This window comes from Rana temporaria, chromosome 5 (genome assembly GCF_905171775.1).
Source record: "Rana temporaria chromosome 5, aRanTem1.1, whole genome shotgun sequence".
NCBI lineage: Eukaryota > Metazoa > Chordata > Amphibia > Anura > Ranidae > Rana > Rana temporaria.
The window spans coordinates 369,902,425-369,923,241 of NC_053493.1; the positions used below are offsets into that span (position 1 = coordinate 369,902,425).

A 20,817-nucleotide genomic window follows, 5' to 3' on the forward strand; every position below is an offset into this window, starting at 1 on the left:
TCGTTTTTTAGAAGACATAAAACAACGTTTTCCCCCACACACGGTCAATTAAAGTGACGTTTTTAAAAACGTCATTTTTTTTCATCACATAAAACGACCGTGTGTACGCGGCATTAGTCGTATTTGCTCGGAGTCATTGAACTTCATTTTTCTCGGCTCGTCGTAGTTCTTGACGGTCGGAATTTGGTGTGACCGTGTGTATGCAACACACGTTTGAGCCAAAATTTTGCCCGAAAAAATCCACGGTTTTCTTGTCGGGAAATTCCGATCGTGTGTACGCGGCATTAGTCGTATTTCAATTGTTTTAGTCGACAAAATGAACACTGCCTCTGACACCTGACAAGGATCGGCAGACAATGTTGCCATAATCAATGAACAGAGTCGCAGCAGGTCGCACTATAGATCTCTGATGACGCCAGCAGACACAGATGGGTTACATTGGGGATTCTCTAGCACTGGATTGCTAGGGGAGGCTCAGTGACGCCCGGTGGGGGGAGGTGGCTGCGGTGGGCAGCACACGTGTGCGTGAGCAGCGATGAATGTGTAGTGACGTCACGCCTGCACAAGATGTGCTCTGCTACATTTCAAGGATGGGGGAAGCTACAATCCGTCAAACTCCACCTTCCCCACGGTGTGCCCTGACATAGGAACACAAAGAGATGCTGCATCCTCGTCGTATCCAGAGGCTGCAGCAAGCAGCAGGGGAGACAGAGCGGTCCTCCTGCATCTCCCAGCTACCCACGTCAGCAGAGCTCACTCCCATCCATCAGGGGGAGGCTCATGTTTATTAGTAAGAGATCATGCATTATGTGGAGGAGCAAAAGGGGGAAGATGCATGTCAAAGAAAGGCATGCCATGAATAATTACACTTTATAGGCACAAGCCCCCCCTGATCCATCTCTGCATCACTTTCCAGCAATGACCAGCATGCCGATCTCAGTGCCTGCCTGCTGACTCGGCTCGGTGTTGCCTGGGCTCCCCTCGCCCACCCTGCATCTCCATCTGACAAAATCCGTGCCGCAGCTGGAAAAGTGCGAAAGCTGCGTTTACATTCCTGGATCGCCCAGCCGCTGCGTCGTTTTAGGGTTGCGATGGGCTGCGGAGGAAGCAGAGCCGACGCGATAGAACCTCGCTATTACGAGAGCTGGACGAGGGAGACGGAGTCCACCTGGTTGACCAGCACGGACACGGAAGTCCCCCCTTCGGGACTGGGGCATGCGTGCCAGGAGGAGCACGGCTCAGCGGAGTCCGCCGTCAGGGACAAGAGAGGATCGATTCACCCCGGTGAGACCAGTCACCCTGTCACCTCATCACCTCCATCTCCACCAACCAGATACTGATGTCATGCCATGTAACCTCATCCCGTGCCCATGAGCGACACCATACGCTGCTGTAGATTGTGACTTTTATCTGTCAGGACTGCGCCTCGAAAAATTTGTTGTACGAGCGACAGACTATGAGAATGTAATGTGCAAAGCAAAGAGAATTTTGTTGTGCGATGAGCCAACATTAGGAAAAGGAGATGTCCGGGGACTGGGCTTTGATACTTGGGGGATACGTGAAATCCAAAGCAGCTGACAATTTTGTAGCTGATTTGTGTATTTTACCTGATTATTGATGTCATTAATTGAGCTGATTTGTGGTGGCGTGGGACTACAAGTGCCAGCCTTAATTTGGAGATCCACCCAAAGTATTACCCTGGCCACACACATCAATTTTTACACACAACCTCTGCTCAAAGGAATAGATTGGGCTTGGGATTGTGTAAATATTCAATCGATCATACATAAAAAAAGTCTAAATACTGTCATTCACTGGAGAGGCTCAACTCATGTAAATCAGACTAACGTGTCCCAAAAGAGGAAAGTTCCAGTATGAGTGACTATGCTCAATACACAACATATCCATAGAAACATAGAAAAGTGACAGCAGAAAAAAGACCAAGTGGTCCATCGAGTTTCTTTTTATTTTATATGTTTTAGTTATTTATTTTTTTTCATTATTTTTTTTTGTCTGAATATAGATCTATGTTTGTCCCAAACATGCAATATACACTTAAAGCCCAACACACGATCAGATATTCGGACGACCGTTCGTCTGTTTTTTTGTTGCATGCTAGTCTCATGTCGAAAGTAAAGCGGTTACTTTCCTACGAAAATTCTCGTACGACAGCATACAACGTCAGAAGTGACGTCATGCATTCAATAGTTTTGTATGTATTCTTTCGTTTCTGAGCATGCGTAGTCTTGCTCTTACGATCTTTTTTGGATGAAATCCGTACTTATTAAACGAAAATCGGACTCAACGTTAACATACGACAAAAATTATATAGACTGCACTTCGGGAGTGCAAAAAGTCAGAATCGAATGTCGAAAGGACCATACTAACGGTAAGATTATCGGACGATCAAACGTTGTACATAAATTCCCATCCAAATTTTGGAGCGTGTGCATGGGGTTTAAGAAAATTGTATGTCAGTAGGGCAGTGGACAGTGTCAATTTTTATTTTTATTATTTCATTTTTTTTATTTTTTTTACAATTTTATTTTTAGATGATTTTTTAGGAGATTTGGTGAAATGTCAGGGGTCTAAACTGAGGGGAATCTGCACCACACTGGGTGATTAGGGTGTGCCCAAGCACACCTGGCACACCCTGTGCGCACGCCTATGAGTGCAACTATTCTCAACCAGGGTCCCGTGGAACCATGGGGTTCCTCCAGAGGTTGCTAGGTGTTCCTTGAGCTGTGGCTGATCTTTTTGATGGTGCCTACAGAGTTCAAGGTTCAGCATCACTTAGCAAAGCCAGCAGCACGACACCAAATATCTTTTTAGCTGTCTTTAAGGGTGGAATTCTGAGCACCACTTTAAGGGGGACATTCTTCCTATTGACCACTAATATAAGGAGCAATTGTTCCTATTGACCCCTGATGAATTGGGTTTAGTAATGGGTTCCTTGAGACCTGAAAAACATTTTTGGGGTTCCTCTAGGGATAAAAGGTTGAGAAAGCCTGGTGTAGTGCAAGTGCCTGCCTAATTGCTTACAAATTGAAAGTGTTTAGGTTTGACCTCATATTATATGGTTTTGGGAAATCTAAGAGAAAATTGTACAAGAAAATTGTATGATGTATGGCCAGCCAAAGTCAAGATGAAGTTTATGGGTACAGTAAAACCTTGGATTGCAAGAATAATTTGTTCTGGAAGCATGCTTGTAATCCAAAGTGCTTGTATATCAAAGCAAATTTCCCCATAAGAAATAATGTAAACTCAAATGATTCGTTCCACAACCATTTATTCATAGGTCCTTCAGTTTATAGTCCATATAAAAAGATTATAGCAATGTGATAGGTTGTGTAACCATAAAATGTCCATCCACAAGGGGAATAGAAGCAAAATCCAGCAGGAGCTACATAGTATCAAAGAGAAGAGAGACGCCTCTAATGCCGCATACACACGATCGTTTCGTCTGATGGACCGTTTTCATCAGACGAACCGATCGTGTGTGGGCCCCATCGTTTTTTTATCCATCGGTGAAAAAACTAGGAACTTGTTTTAAAATTATCTGATGGTTAAAAAAACGATCGTCTGTGGGCACGTCCATCGGTTAAAAATCCACGCATGTTCAGAATCAAGTCGACGCATGCTCGGAAGCATTGAACTTCATTTTTCTCAGCATGTCGTTGTGTTTTACGTCACCGCGTTCTGACACGATCAGTTTTTTAACTGATGGTGTGTAGGCAAGACTGATCATCAATCGGCTTCATCGGATAACTGATGGAAAAATCCATCAGACCGTTTTCATCAGACTAACCTATCATGTGTACCGGGCATAAAAGTCTCTTTTATACTCAGTTGTGACATGACACTACTTGTATATCAAGTCAAAATTTATGAATACATTTTGCTTGTCTTGCAAAACGCTCTCAAACCAAGTTACTCTCAAACCAAGGTTTTACTGTATTGCTTATATCGAATACCGAGGATAGTCATTCATAATAGAACATTCTATTTTTTTTGGACACAAGTTAGTCTGATACAACTATTGCAACCACTCTCTGAACAGATCAACACAAGTTACACAACCTACCACAGTTGCTATCAAACTATGAACTAATTGAAACTTTTGCTGACAGGTTTTCTTGAAATTTGTGATCATTTATGTGATTGGACATTGATTGAAAGTGAGTAATACTGCCTGCCAATTGCAGTGTGTATGGTCAGCATTAGAATCAGACATTGCCTGTTTTTTTTTTTATAGTGATAAATATAATTTATTTAATTTTTTATTTTTTGTATGGCTTTAACTACATTTTCTTCCACATTTGTCTTAGAGTGACCCTAAACTCTGGTTTAAAAAAGTTTAATATTTTCAAGTATGTATTCCTAACTCTTAACTCAACTTTCATTGTTCTCAGCCTCCTCCAATTTCCTTTATTTAATTTTTTTTTTGCTGCTGCTAAATTCCTACTTCCTGTTTGAGGGTGTCTACGTCCGTTTTCCATGGTCACACTGTATGTAGGAGTGTAGCCACCCTTTCATGTACGCTCCGGAGATGGCTTATGGACTGTGGGGTTTGTAGTGTGCATAGAGCAGTGCACATGATCGCAAATCGTACATTGCTTGTTCCAAACAGAGAAGGAAAAGGCTATTTGCAAGGACTACTGGGATACATGATGCCTATCCCAGAAACCCTTGCGAATAGCCTTGTGACTTAATAGCCTAGGCCTGGGATATGCAATTAGCGGACCTCCAGCTGTTGCAAAACTACAAGTTCCATCATGCCTCTGCCTCTGGGTGTTGTGCTTGTGGCTGTCAGAGTCTAGCTATGCCTCATGGGACTTGTAGTTCAGCAACAGCTGGAGGTCCGCTAATTGCATATCCCTGGCCTAGGCTAATAAGGAGGAGGAAGTAATGAAGGACTACAAAATAAAGGTATTTACAAGCAACAAAAAAATTTAAAATTGTCCATTCTGAACACTATGAGATTAGGGCATGCAGCACAGACAAACATACAAAAATGGGTGGAACTCCACTTTAAGTAGTAATTGTGTATGGATTACTGTTGGAGAATAAGGAGATTGTTTAGTGTGACTTTAAGAAAATTACTTTAGCAGCTTTTTCTGGCCTCCTTCTTGCTAGTTGCCTGGCTGTCTCCTTTTCATATCTTTAAACTGAAGCAAGTATGTCGCCTGTTTAGTCCATGATCCTGATCTGTGTGATCATTCTGGGCTAGCATAAAAAGCAGTTTCTAAGCATGGCAGCCAGGCAACTAGCATTTTCACAATAGCATAGCTCCCAACTGTCCCTGATTTGGAAAAAAGTCCTTCTGTCCCTCATTCCTCCTCATTTGTCCCTCACCTTGGTCTGATCTATATAGTTGTATATAAAATGCACTTTTTATCTAATTAAAAAGTGTTTTCCAGCCCTAAACCTTTCATCTGATTTCTAAATTGCTGCATTTGTAAAGTCCTAAAGCCAATATAAAGAAATAGTAGTGGTAAAAAAAAAAGCACTTGTGGGTTTAATCCAATCTTGTTTTTTTTTTTTTGTACAATTCTCCTTTAAGGGGGGCGTGGCAAGGGGTGTGTCCTATGCCTGCATACTTTTGCTGGTAGGTGTCCCTCATTCCCATCTCAAAAGGTTGGGAGGTGTGCAATAGTGTCAGCCAACACAGGTTCGCCATTAACCATTGTGTCCATTTCTGCCGACACGGGGGATTAAAAACAATTTTGTGGGGGAAAACATCTGTATTTGTATATGTTTTATTGAATTACATTTATTTAGAAGTCTCCACCAATCTGTTTAACAAAAAGTGTCAAGTGATCTTTCTGTACTTTGAATATATTGAATTCAGCAATTGTTTTGGCGGAACAAAGAGATACTTTTACATTTATAATAAAATTGCCTTTCAAGGATTAGCTGTTGTATTTTGAATTGCATTGCATCAAAGCCACGATCGCAGCCTTGTGATTTGACACGTGTCAACCAATGTGCACAGCTTTGCTGTTGTTGTTAATAGAGCTATTTTACATTTGTGAAGTGTTGACGTGCATTCGGGAAAAAAAAAAGAAAAAAAAGACCCTTTGTTAGTGTGTTGATGTGTTGTAGGGTTACTAATGGCAATGGCAACACAAAACAGACGTTTTTAGCCTTTCCAGCATGTAAACCGACCTATCCCATAGCAATCTCAACTTGACTCATCATTAATGGTTGACAGAACCCAACAGAGTAAAACAAAAAGCATGAAAAGCCACATAATTGTGCATAAAAAAGAATGCCAACATACATGAATAGCACATAAAAAACACAGAAAGGTATAACCCCAGTTGCATTTAAATTTGTGTAAACCCTAAATCGTTTCAGAGTTATTTTTTTGTAGGTTTGCTGAAAAGTTTCTTACTTGGAGATCCTGCCAGGAAAAGCACTTTGTTTTGCAGGCTGACAATACTAAGTCACTCAAAAAAGGATCAAGGGGGAGAACACCAAGAATAATCACAGCGCACCAACCCCTTGATCTGAAACCACCCCATACACAGATGCGCTGGTTTGAAATCAGTGCGCTGATGAGCTAGATGTAGGTTAGGGTTGTCACATGTCTGGGATTTACCCAGACAGTCTGGGTTTTAGATCCTGTGTCCGGGTTTCAGTTAAAATGAAACCCGGACACATCAGTGGCAGCCCTGCAGCACCTGTCCTCCCATCCCCCTCTCCCCTCCTTTCAGCTTTCAGTGTTTTTAACCACTTGCTTACTGGGCACATATACCCCCTCCTGCCCAGGTGAAATTTCAGCTTCCGGCACTGCGTCGCTTTAACTGACAATTGCGCAGTCGTGCGACGTGGCTCCCAAACAAAATTGACGTCCTTTTTTCCCCACAAGTAGAGCTTTCTTTTGGTGGTATTTGATCACCTCTGTGGTTTTTATTTTTTGCGCTATAAACAAAAAAGAGCGACAATTTTGAAAAAAAAATACAATATTTTTTACTTGTTGCCCAATTAAAAAAAACATTTTTTTTTCTCAGTTTAGGCCGATACGTATTCTTCTACATATTTTTGGTAAAAAAAATAAAAATAAATCGCAATAAACGAAGTTATAGCACCTACAAAATAGGGGAGTAGTAATGGCCGCGATCTGCGATTTTTTATTGGGACTGCGACATTATGGCGGACACATCGGACACTTTTGAAACATTTTTGGCACAATTCACATTTATACTGCGATCAGTGCTATAAATATGCACTAATTACTGTATAAATGTGACTGGCATTGAAGGGGTTAACACTAGGAGGTGAGGAAGGGGTTAAATGTGTACCCATAGTGTTCTAACTGTGGGGGGAGGGGGACTGACTGGGGAGGTGACCGATCTGTGTCCCTATGTACAAAGGACACAGATCGGTCTCCTCTCTCCCCTGACAGGACGCTGTCTCTGTGAGAGCCGGCAATGAGAGATGATCTCATATGTTTACATTTGAGATCATCTCTCATTGGCCGCACAGATTGCATAGCAAACGGCCACTCTGATTGGCCGTTCACGGCAATCTGTGATTGGCTGTGTCCAAGGGACACGGCCAGCACAGAATTGACTTCGCTGCACGCTCGGGAGCGAGCAAAGGGGCGGACGTCAATTGACGTCCTCCTGGATTTTCAGGTCCACACTGAAGCCGTCATTCGGCTATAGCGCAGGCCTCAAGCGGTTAATTATATTTGTGGGGGGTGCTTTGACTGGGGTACAGACTGGCCTGGGGGGATTATACTGGGGGACAGATGGACCTTGGGGGATGTACTGGGGGACAGATGGACCTTGGGGGATGTACTGGGGGACAGAATGACCAAGGAGGGATTATACCGGAAGACATACTGACTTGGGGGGGGGGTGTAATGGGGGACAGACTGACCAATTGAATTTTTTTTTATTTTTTTTGAATGAATGACTTGTATAGCGCTACACATGCGAACTGAATCGCCTCTTGGCGCTTTTTCCAGCCAGTGTCTGCTTGGCTGGTGCGGTCATTTTACCCCGTAGGATCTCGACACGCGTGGGACACACAGTCATACACACAGATATACATATACACCATATACACCAAGGAGGGATTATACTGGAAGACAGACTGACTTGGGGAGGATGTACTGGGGTACAGCCTGACCTGCGTTGCATCCATGGCTTTGGCTCTCCAGTGACAGCGGTTCCCTGCTTCCATGCCATCTCCGCACCATTGCCAGTGGCCAAGGCATCCTGGTTGCTTGTATGATCTCTGTCCCAGAGGCTACCTGACTATCACGCTGAGCTTTATTTTATCTTTGTGAGTGCTTTTTTATATTTTCTATTAAAATGACACTTTACATGCTACACTACGGTTGTTGTGCTTCTCTCCCCCTCTCCACTTTTTGTCTCCTACAACACTAAGCTGCAGCATTGTCAGCCTTCCCTGTGCACTTCTTCAGTTGGCCATTGGCCTTCCTTTCCGTTCAGTCTGACAATGCTATTGTTAACTGTACACACGATCGGATTTTCCATTGGAAAAACCTTGGATGGTTTTTCCAACGGAATTCTGCTCAAGCTTGGCTTGCATACACACGTTCACACAAAAGTTCTCAGAACTTTCGTCCGTCAAGAATGCGGTGATGTACAACACTACGACGAGCCGAGAAAATTTAGTTCAATGCTTCCGAGCATGCGTCAAATTGCAGGTCGGAATTGCTACAGCCGATCGGATTTTCCGATAGGAACTTTTTCCCTCTGAAAAATAGAGAACCAGCTCTGAATCTTTTGCTGGCGGAAATTCCGACAGCAAAAGTCAGATAGAGCATACACACAGTTGGAATTTCCATTCAAAAGCTCACATTGGACTTTTGCTGTTGGAATTTCCGATCGTGTGTACGTGGCATTAGGCAGTGGTTTAGGGATCACTGTTACTGGCAGAATTTTTAGGTCCGAAACTTTGCAACAGAATCACCGCAATTCTGCCCACGATCTGAATTTGCACTGCAATGCTGGAAAAACGCAGCACGCATGTTTGTGTATCATTCATTTTTGACCACTTCAGTCCTGGAAGATATTACCCCCTTCCTGACCAGAGCACTTTTTACAATTTGGCACAAAGTTATAGCGTCTACAAACTATAGGAAAGATTTATGGCATTTTTATGATTTTTTTTTTTTACTAGTAATGGCGGTGATCTGCGATTTGCTTGCGCCCAAAATGCGGTGCAGTCTTGCAGCAATTGTCATGTGGCAATTGCATCACATGAAGCTTGTCTCCCAAAAGAGGCTTCTACTCCTTTTTGGAAGACAAGCTTCCTGTAATGTGGTTTTGCAGCGATTGGCAATAGTGGTAAAACCGCACTACATTTTGGTGTCATTAACCGGTTCCTGACCGACTCATGTACATATACAGGGGCAGAATGGCTCCCCTGCGCGAAACCCTGTACAGGTGAAGGGTTTCTTTAACAGTCCCCAGAGAGAGCACGTGCGCCGCCGGGGGGACCGGCCACGCGCATCGGGTCCCCCCGTGTCCAGAGTTTAGCTTCATGGAAACTGAATACAGGGAGGCATTATAGCAGATATGCTGAAAATGGATTTTGGGTTTAGAGTTATTTGTTAGGAAGTCACATGTAATGTTTTCTGTAGTTCACTGTGGAGCATAAAATACAAATAATTTAATTCTTTCTGCATGTGAGTGGGTGTTCATAATTAGACTGCTGGTATAAATGGGTGGGCAGAGTTGAGAATCTCTGACCTACAGAACTGCAGGTGGTTAGATGTCCTTAGAATACCTGGTAAAGCAGAGGATTTTATCAAAGAAGAAAAGCCTGGCGTACTCGAGCAATACCAGAATGAAAGACAAGAGAACTAGTTAGGTAGGCTGTATGTGTTTCCGTTTTTCAAGCTGGTCGGAAGATAGCATTTAATAGAGCGAAATAATACTTTACTATAGATCAGGAGTCTCCAAACAAAATATATGGGGCACCTTGTATAGTTTACAAATATTTGTGAGCAGAAAACAATTCCCATGAGAGTCCCCTTTACATGAGAGTCCCCACCAGAGCCCCCCTTACATCAGGGTCTCCATCAGACCCCCATGTACAGCAGGGTCCCTATCAGGATTCTTACTTGAGGGTTCCCATCAGAGGCTCCCTTACATCAGGGTTCCCATTAAAACCCTCCCCCATAACATAAGAGTCCACATCAGAGTCCCTATCTTATATCAGGGTACCCTGTTACATGGGGTGGGGTGGTTGAAGCCGTGTCTCTGCTGACCTTAATCTTCAAGCTGTGCACGTTAAAAGAGAAGTTTGAAAATGCAAAAATAAAAAAATCATACCTAGATGGCTGCGGCACCCAGCATCATCTGTCTCCCCTCGCTTCTACCCCAAGAACTGAGCGATCAAACATCGCTGATCGCTCAATTTTCCCCCACAGTTCCGTTACTGTCAGTCACCAGCTCTCTGTGCTGCCCATCCAGCTCTTAGTGGAGCACTGGGCTGTGGAAGGGGCGGAAGGAGCTGGCTCAGGCTTTCAGCGGCATGCTGAGAGGTTGAGCCTGCTGCCAGTCCAGACATCTGGGTGGATCCCGACTGTAAAGTCGGGATCTTTTCTGAGCCTCTACCGGCTGAATGACATAAACTGAGAGCAGAACAAACTGCACTCCTGTGATCCATAGGAGAAGTATAGCCAAAAAAGTTTTGGCTATACTTCTCCATTAAGGATACTCCACTTACCATAGCTACAGGCCAGACTAAATCTTGTAGCGGGGGTGGATGTGGCCCTTGGGCCATAGTTTAGACGCCCCTGCTCTAAACTCGACAGCTTCTCCATAGAAAACTTTATTATAGCAGTAATATCATCCAAAACTCTGATACGTTTCGGCCAAAGCTATTGCTTTGATGAATGCTTAGGCCGAAACGTGTCAGTTTTGGATGATGGATTTCTATGGAGAAGACGTCGAGTTGCCGACTTGTACTTGTTATGGATGCTCTATAGGTATTAGTGACTGTTCACCAACCATTACCATGCTTTAAAATGTCTTAATTTTAATATAATTTTTGTTGACTCCCTAGGGAGCCGCTGGTAATTTAGGGTTTCCCCCCCTACCCACTGAGAACTTGCCCTCTATCTGGACCAAACAGCACATTGAGACTCCATTCAGCCTCTTCAGTCAAAATTATCTCTGATCTGCTCCAGTTCTGTCTTGGTTCTCCGGTCTTTCAGCACAAGGCTCATGCTGAGACCTGGCTCAACCAGCAGCCCTTCACACATTGCACTCTGCCAGGGAGAAGGCCCAAGGGAAAGAGTTCTGCAAAGGTGCGCCCAAAGCCTTTATCGTCTCCCCAAACCATACCAAACCATACCTCCTAAACAATCAGGAATTGTATAAGTCAGATTAATATTCATGATGCAGGGCTCTTTCAGATGCATTTTTAACTTGGAATGCAGAATTTGAAAGGCGGTGCTGCCTGTCAAACTCACACTATTGAGTTTAATGGAGCCACGCCGCAACTGTGAACTGAACCCTTGACTTGCAGTTAAAGGGGTTGTAAAGGTAAAAAAAAAAATTCCCTAAATAGCTTCCTTTACCTTAGTGCAGTCCTCCTTCACTTACCTCACCCTTTGCTTTTAAATGTCCTTATTTCTTCTGAGAAATCCTTCCTGTTCTTCTGTCTGTAACTCCACACAGTAATGGGAGGCTTTCTCCCTGGTGTGGAGAAAGCCTCTTGAGGGGGCGATCAGGAGTGTCAGGACGCCCACTAACACACAGCTCCTTTCTCTATCTGCAAAGTAGAGAGTGTCCTGACTTGCCTGCTCGCCCCCTCCTCCCTTACAACCCCTTTAAGGTGCAGTCCCACAGTTTAAAATCGCCATCGGGCAAAATAAAAATAAATAAATAAAAATAACATTCAGGAGGCAGCAGTAGCACCTATTGAATGCCTGCCATCCTCAGATGACAATAAGCACTACTGCTATTATGAAGGAAGCTGTAAGAATTGTACTTTCCACATTTAATTTCTGGAACCTCCTTCCAGCAACAGGCTGAAGCAATCGACCCACCAGGCTTAGGGAAAAACTACAGAGCCCAGCAAAGTAAAAAATTAGCTCAGGCTGGTTACAGTAAGTCATTACATTTTGTCTTGTAAGCCCAGGTTCACACTGGGCTGCGGGAGTGAAGCCATGCGAGTTTAGCTGAACTCGCGTGATTTCACTCCCGCTGGCAGTCCCGATTTCATCCACGATTACAGAGACATCTGTGCAGGTTTCTGCACAGATGTCAATGTAAATCGTGTGCCGAAATCGCAAAAAGTAGCACAGAAACGACTTTTTGAAATCGGTGCAATGCCGCAGATGCAGCGTCGCAACGATTAGGACGGTGCCATTGTCGGCAATTTGCAGCAAATACCGTCGATTTGACATGCCAAATCGCACCAGTGTGAACCAGGGCTTAGGCATAGCTTTGCTCAAGTGTTATGAAAGTTGCTTAGTGTGTTTATCTGAAATAATATATTGCTTAGGTATGAAAATTTGTGGATAATGGAAAACGGAGAACAAACATGGAGTCTACAGTGACCAAATAGACTCCCCGTTTCAGTATCCCAGAAGATAAAAATGAAATGTCATTGGTGACTATGGGTAATTAATGTACTTTGGCTCCTGTTTTCTCCAGTGATTAAATGACTGGATTGTCATTTTATCTCAGATAGCGGTAATCTCACATTTACTGCGCCATTTATTCATAATTGTAATACAGCACTAGGCTTTGTAGATTGTTATTGATCTAAAATATATTGTGGATAGGAAAATACTGCCTGTTTCTATGATTCACACAAGAGGATGGTAGAGATATGACCTCATTATCCTATTTGTTCATGGCAGTCCCTACTTGTAACTGGCACACTCTGCAGCTACACAGGCAAACTAATAAGTCAATAAAAGATTCCCAATACAACTACATTTGATTGACCTCTTTACCTGTTAAAGTGTATCTAAGGCCGTGTACAGACGACCAAACATGTACGATGAAAGCGGTCCGCCGGACCGTTTTCACCGTACATGTCTGGCCGGGGATTTCTGTATGGTGGCTGTACTAACCATCGTACAGAAATCCATGCGTAAACAATACGCGGGGCGTGTCCGCGGTGTCGCCGCGACGATGGCGGGCCTGCCAGTTAAATGCTTCCACGCATGCGTTGAAGTCATTCGACGCATGCGAGGGATGGCGGGCGCTCGGACATGTACAGTAGGTCTGTACAGACGACCGAACATGTCCGAGCGGGCAGGATTCCAGCGGACTGTTTTAAAACAAGTCCAGGAATATTTGTCCGCTGGGAAAAGGCCCGGCGGGCAAATGTTTGCTGGAATCCTGTCCGCTCGGGCCTACACATGACCGAACATGTCTGCTGAAACTGGCCAGCGGACCAGTTTCAGCAGACATGTTTGGTCGTGTGTACGGGGCCTAAAGGTAAAAGTTTTTTTTTTTTTTTTTAGGTTTTTGATAACGTGGTGAGGGATTAGCACCCCTGTCAGGTTTTTATTGCTGCCTGTGCCTCCCCCCACATTTGGAAATGATTCACTTCTTTGTCTGGTGACACTGGGACTGTAAGTAAAATCCAATATTTACAGCTGTCATCAGAACAGAATTATAGATGTAGCGCTACCCCCTCAGGAGCAGCTGGTTGCCTTGGGATCGGCGAATTAAGTCACCTCTAATCGTTGTCCAGGGCGATAGCAGTGAGTAGAGCAGTAAACGAATGTCCAATCAGCGAAATAGGTTTTCTGAATGCTTTATTTCTCGGCCCAACACTACCAACATCAACATGAAGTAGGACAGGAAAGGTCGATGAGGTAAGAAAACCTCGCAGTATCAGGCTTGGATAGAAGACGAGCAATCCTGCTCTCAGTAGTAGTAGATACAGTTCGTCGCCACTCCAGCCAGAGTGGGTGAAGTGCCCTCTGACAGACCCCTGCCACAGGCCTGGCGGCCGAAGTGTCACTTTAAGGATGCTGGGAGGAGCAGGTCTCTGCCACAGACCTGGCTCTGATGGAGCCTCTGCCACAGGCCTAGAACTTGGATGAGCTAAACGTTTGAGCGTATCCTCCCAGTAAATTTGCGCTAGGGTCACCGGTTGACAGTGGAAGTGTACCTGTCAATGTCCCGGGTCACCAGATCCCTGATGGTTCGTCCAAGCCCCTTTGGACGAACTGCCTCCGGGTTCTCCTCAAGCCGACCCCCCACCGAACGGCATACAGCCCGGGAGCTCCTCAGTAGAAGGGGGACCCAGTCAGTCACTGGGGCCCCTCTGTGGCATCAGTTGCTCCGGGCCAGGAGGGCCCAGAGTCAGGAACTCTGCGTTGCGTGCGACCCCAGGCCAGGTAGGCCATAGTGGTGGGGCCCGCAATGTGCGCACACCCCAAAGGTGGGTGCCGCACCCGGAACCAGGAACCCGCGAAGAACCAAGAACAACGGCCTCCGCCACAGAAATACTCCTCCCCAGCATGCCCCGCAAGGGAAAACTCCTCTAATTGGCTGCTGAGGAAAAGCAGCCTGGACCTCTCTGGCGCTACCTGCCACCCAGGGATGGTACCGCATCCCTAGAACGCAGCCTAGCACACAGAACCATCCAGACTTGGCGACAGCCAAATTTGACACAAATTCAGAATGAGAGCAAATTATGTCTCTCATTCTCCCACTAACTTTAGCGTAGCACCTTTACTGAAAGTAAGGGGGCGCTACATAGAATTATTCTATTGTGAACACAACATTCCAGTCTACAGCAGCCATATACAGTATATAGCCCTTCCTTCTACAGCCACCATATATACAGTTCTCCTTCCACAGCCCGCTACCATTTATACAGCCCCTCCTTCCATAGGAGCCATAAATACAGCTCTTCCTTCCACAGCCACCATATATACAGCCCTCCCTTTCATAGGAGATATATATACAGCCCTCCCTTCCATAGGAGCCATATATACAGCCCTCCCTTCCATAGGAGCCATATATACAGCCCTCCCTTCCATAGGAGCCATATATACAGCCCTCCCTTTCATATGAGCCATATATACAGCCCTCCCTTCCATAGGAGCCATATATACAGCCCTCCCTTCCATAGGAGCCATATATATAGCTCTCCCTTCCATAGGAGCCATATATACAGCCCTCCCTTCTATAGGAGCCATATAATCAGCTCTCCCTTCCATAGGAGCCATATATACAGCCCTCCCTTCCACAGCCGCCATTTATATAGATCCTCCCTTTCATAGGAGCCATATATACAGCCCTCCTTTCCACAGCCACCATATATACAGCCCTCTTTTCCATGGCCGCTATATATATATATATATATATATATATATATATATATATATATATATATCCCTCCCTTCCATAGGAGCCATATATACAGCTCTCTCTTCCACGACCGCCATATATACAGCCCTCCCTTTCACAGCAGCCATATATATATACAGCCCTTCCTTCCACAACAGCCATATATACAGCCCTTCCTTCCACAACAGCCATATATACAACCCTCCATTACACAGCCACCCATTATACAGCCCTCCCTTCCATGGCCTCCATATATATAGTCCTTCCTTCCACTGCCCACATACATACAGCTCTACCTTCCACAGGAGTCATATATACAGCTAGGGTTGTCACTTAGTTGTCCAAGATTTACCCGCACAGACCGGGTTTTAAATCATGGGCCGGATTCAGATACTTCGGCGTATCTGTCCGGCCCGCGTGACGTATCTCTGATACGTTACGCCGCTCTAACTTTGGGCGCAAGCTCTATATTCACAAAGAACTTGCGCCCTTAGTTAGAGCTGCGTAGCGTATGTGTTGCGGCGTAAGGCCGCGTAATTCAAATGTGGAAGGGGGGGGGCGTGTTTTATGTCAATGTGTGCTAACCTGACGTGATTGACGTTTTTCACGAACGGCGCATATCCCAGTGTGCCTTGCTCTAAATGACGTCGCAAGGACGTCATTGGTTTCGACGGGAACGGAAATTACGTCCATCCGTATTCGCGAACGACTTACGCAAACAACGTAAAATTTCAAAACTTGGCGCGGGAACGATGGCCATACTTAACATTAGCTACGCCTCATATAGCATGGGTAACTATACGCCGGAAAAAGCCGAACGCAAACGACGTAAAAAAAAAACGCCGGGCGGTCATTCATTTCTGAATCGGCGTAACTCCTCATTTGCATAATCGTCGCATAAACAAACGGAAGCGCCACCTAGCGGACAGCGTCAGATTGCAGCCTAAGATCCGACGGTGTAAGTCACTTACAACCTGGCGGATCTTAGGGAGATCTATGAGTAACCTGATTCTATGAATCAGGCGCATAGATACGACGGCCGGACTCAGAGATACGACGGCGTATCAGGAGATACGCCGTCGTATCTTCTTTATGAATCCGGCCCCATGTGTCTGTGTTTCAGTCCACCGGAAAACCCGGACAAATTATTCAGACAGGAATATGGCTTGGAATAGGGCCTGGCAGGAGGGAGAGGGGGCACTATGCGCGCCACATTACTATTATCTTTTTAGCGCCCAAAAATGTCCCAGGTATTTTACAATCCTATTGTGTATCTTAAAAAAAAAAATTGCTGTGCGCCGCTAAAGTGTTCAGGTTTGGCCTGAAAAAAAAGTGGCATCCCCTATGTACAGCCCTCTCTTCAACAGCCCCCAATTACCAAAGAGAGTAGTCTTTAGCCCCTGAGGCTGAGGTTTCTGTGCTGAGAACACCCTCCCAGCACAGTGACCGAGCTGTCATAGACAACTCTCTGAATTGCCTATATAACTGGGAACATGGCAGGAATGTGCCCTTTGCCTATACTGTATACTTGCTTGAATGTGTCCCACTTTGTCATCTAAGAAATTTGGGAAGTGTTTTCATATACTGATTGCAGCTCTATTGGTCTCTAGTGATGCCATTTCAGTCTGATGTGATTGCTTGCGCTCCGTACACCGACTATTAGGATGACTTTTACCTTGCTGTGTTAGGTACTTGCTACAATAGGCTACACACGATGATACCACATCTTATAAAGAAGAATTTCTGCCTATAAATGTATATTCTCTGCAGAGACATGTTTGACCTGCACTGCTTATGCGTCAGCGTCTTGGTATCATTTATAGTGTGTGGGCAGTATGGATGCCCAGCCGGCTCTCTCTGCAGCATCCTAATGACATTGCTTTATTTACAACAGCAGTTATGAGTACTTTGATGTTTGATGAACAGTTGCATCTATTCCCTACAAAAAACTCATGTTCATTTTCTATAGATATTTGTTGTTAGATGGGCAGTACTGATTTATGTAATTCTGCATTAAAGCGATTGTAACAGGGCACAAGTCCTGCGGGAACGCGTGGGAACGGAGTTCCTGCACTTTTTTTCACAGCAGGAACTCCGTTCCCTTTGCAGTACTAGAGCAGCCAAGAGCAGCCGAGCCGCCCGAGCCAATCCTTCACTAAGGCTCCATTCACATCTAGGCGGGGGTCACTGTCCTGAGCAGGGGGGGGGGTCACTGTCCTGAGCAGGGGGGGGGTCACTGTCCTGAGCAGGGGGGGTCACTGTCCTGAGCAGGGGGGGGTCACTGTACTGAGACGGGGGGGTCACTGTACTGAGACGGGGGGGTCACTGTACTGAGAAGGGGGGGGTCACTGTACTGAGGAGGGGGGGGTCTCTGTACTAAGAGGAGGGGGGGTCTCTGTACTAAGAGGATGGGGGGGGTGTCTGCACCGAGGGGGTACTATAGTTGGTGGGGGGGGGGAAGAGATGTGGATATTACAGTGGGGGAGATTTTTTTTTTTTTTTTGCCGATACGAAAAATGATCCGATCCGAGGAACGATCCGAACCGTGAGTTTTTTGATCCGTTGCACCCCTAGCCAATAGGTATACACTGTTGTCTACGGCACATGTGCACCGTAGACAGCGGCGCAGGCGCAGTAAAATCCCCATTCATAAAAACAGCAATGCCGTATTTGACGGCCCCCCGCACATGCACGGGAGTGACGTCATCGCCGCTCCGGCCAATCACCTGGGAGGAGAACATTTTTAAATGTTTTCAAGTGTTTACAACCACTTTAAGGAACATTTTACGAACAAAGGGGGGGGGATAAAAGTAATACACATGCATGACATTTGAAGTGAAATAGAAAATATTTCCCTGACAGGCTGTCAAAAACCATTGCTACTTCATAGCTGCCATTTGCTAAACATACATTTTCTAAACACAAAAGTCAGGTGTTTTCCCAAAGTGTAACTAAAGGCATTTTTTTTGTTGGTATCGGTACTGACTTAGCCCATATAACTACTATACTATAGCATACTTGTAGCGCCCCCCTACTTTCAGTACGGGCGCTACACTGAAGTTAGTGGGGAATGGGAGGCTTAGTTTTACTCCCATTCACAAATTATGGAAATTCCAGCTGCTGTCAATTCCAGAATTTGTCCTGTGGGTCAGTCTGCGCTCCAGGGGTACGTTATCACCCCTGGGCGGCAGTTGGCGCTAGAGGGATTCTGGCGGACCCACCTGCTCCCTGCAGCCAATCAGAGGAGTTCTTCCCTCGTTGGGCATGCTGGGGGGGGGTATATCTGTGGCAGACGCTTTTGGCGGGTTTGTTCTTGCGGGGCCCGAGTTCCAGGTGCGGTACCCACCTTCGGGGTACGTGCATCCATGGGTCCCGCCACCGTGTCCTGCCATGCTGAGGCCGTGTACCATGCAGAGCCTCCTCCTACTATTGAAAGGGGCCCCAGCGACTTGCTGGGTCCCTGCCTTCTGCTGAGAGGATCCTAAGCTGGGAGCTGTGCGATGGGGGATTGGCCCGGGAGAACCTAGAACCAGAGGTTGTCCAGGAGGCCCAGATGAACCATCGGGGATCCGGTCACCACACCGTATGACAGGTATGCTCAAGCTGTCAGTGGGTGACATTGATTGAACTAACTGGGAGGATTTGCTCAAACTGTTTTCACAAATCCTAAATTGTCCAGCCTGTGGCAGAGGCCTTGAGCCAGGCCTGTGGCAGAAGTCTGTTTCCTCCCAGTGATTTGTAAGTGACGCTCCGGCTGCCAGGCCTGAGATAGCTGCCTGTCCGGGGGCACTTTACCCACCCTGATTTAGGGTGGGGACGAATTGAGCTACACCATTGCTGAGAGCAGGCTTGAATATCCAAGGCCTGATACTAAAAGTTCCTCTACGCTCATCAACCTTCTCTATCGTGTGTCCTGTTGATGTTGGCCAGGTTGGGCCTTGAAATAAAGCATTGAAAAAAACTGAATTGGTGTCTGGACACTTGCTCTTTATTCACACTCACAGAAGTCACCCCTAGACCAAGTCAAGAAGGTAACATAGAAAAGTCCCAAATCAACCAGCGGCTCCTTCGGGGGTGAGCGCTACATACTGTTAGCCCATACTTGCAAGTGCCAGCGCCGCTACAGCAAGCTGGCTGCCGTGGGCTGCATGTGTGCGGCAGCCGGGAATCGGGAAGACGGGTCGGGGGGGCTTTCTCTCATGTGGGGGGGGGGGGGCGGCTTTTTTGGCAGCCCCCCGCAAAGTGCCACCCTAGGCCTTGTCGGCCTAGGCCAAAATACAGCACTGGTGACCAGGCCTTAAAAGCACAAGCCAGCCTAAAATGTAAATCAGCTAAAAGGGTTTACATATTTATGGAATGTTCCCCTAAATACAATCCTAGCGCTTATGTGAATAATTGTGTTGATTACAAATTCACATCAGGCATTATCATTTTCAACATTTATTGTGCATTACAGTTCTGACATAAATAGAATTATACTGTCATAAGAACAAGCTGTATCTGTCGCCACAGAGAAACATGTTCTTTGCCAACACGCTCTTTGTGATGAAGTCATCACCCACATTACTCAGGGTGATGAGGCAACACACACAAGGCCAGGATTAAAACATTGCTTGTGCTTGAGTGGGTAGAAGAGAATGTTCATATCACATTATATTGTCAATATAATAACTTCTAACATATAATATATAGGACAAAGTGAAAAACCAGGGCCAAGGATTGAAAAGATTCATCCAACTTGGGTACAACAAAAATACATTTGTCACTTGTTCTTGTGAAACATTGTGGGGTTCATTTTTTGTAACTTTTGTTTCAGTTCCTGTAATTGTATTATTATTCATTTTTAACTTTTGTCTTTCTTCTGGTATCTAATGAGGGTCCTTTCACACGGGCATTCTACACTGCATTCAGCAGGAGATCTGCAAACAAATCCTCCGTTGTATTTGGAGCAGAACGGGACTGTACGTTACATTTGTGACCTCCCCATCGTCAGTTTTTTTTTCCACATTTTGACAGCGGATGCTTGAAGACCCGTGTTGGATCTATGGTCTGCCAGATGTAGCCAGACTTGTGTGCTTGTTTGCATCAAGCTACCTCCGCTCTGTCACATTCAGGTCTGGCAAAACAAAAAAGGATGCAGACCTTTCCATTTTTTCTCCAGACCAGGACAGACTCAGCTAGGCACAAGTCTGTTTACATCCGGCAGCCCCCAGACCTGCATGGGGCATCCAATCAACAGCACCCCACAAGGTGAATGATAGACTTGGTACATTCAGCCTGCCCAAACACGGTTTTGAATCCCGACCGAGATTTGAACCGTGTATGGCTTGCCTTAGGCCCCTTTCACATTGGGACGTTTTTCATGCGGTACAGCGCTAAAAATAGCGCTGCTATACCGCATGAAAAATCATGCCCTGTACTCTTCAATGTGAAAGCCCGAAGGCTTTCACACTGAAGCGGCGCGCTAGCAGGAACGCTCGAAAAGTCCTGCTAGCCGCTT

At 45.6% G+C, this 20,817-nt stretch overlaps 1 protein-coding gene across 1 annotated transcript in view; it reads left to right on the forward strand.

The window, feature by feature from the left end:
- The first annotated feature begins 560 nt into the window (after positions 1 to 560).
- Positions 561 to 20,817, forward strand: part of BAALC (BAALC binder of MAP3K1 and KLF4) — a 125,045-nt gene continuing 104,788 nt past the window's right edge. Inside the window, exon 1 of the mRNA XM_040354818.1 lies at positions 561 to 1,284. Coding sequence (XP_040210752.1) covers positions 1,092 to 1,284 — 193 coding nt within the window. The 5' untranslated portion in view covers positions 561 to 1,091. The remainder of the gene's footprint in view (positions 1,285 to 20,817) is intronic.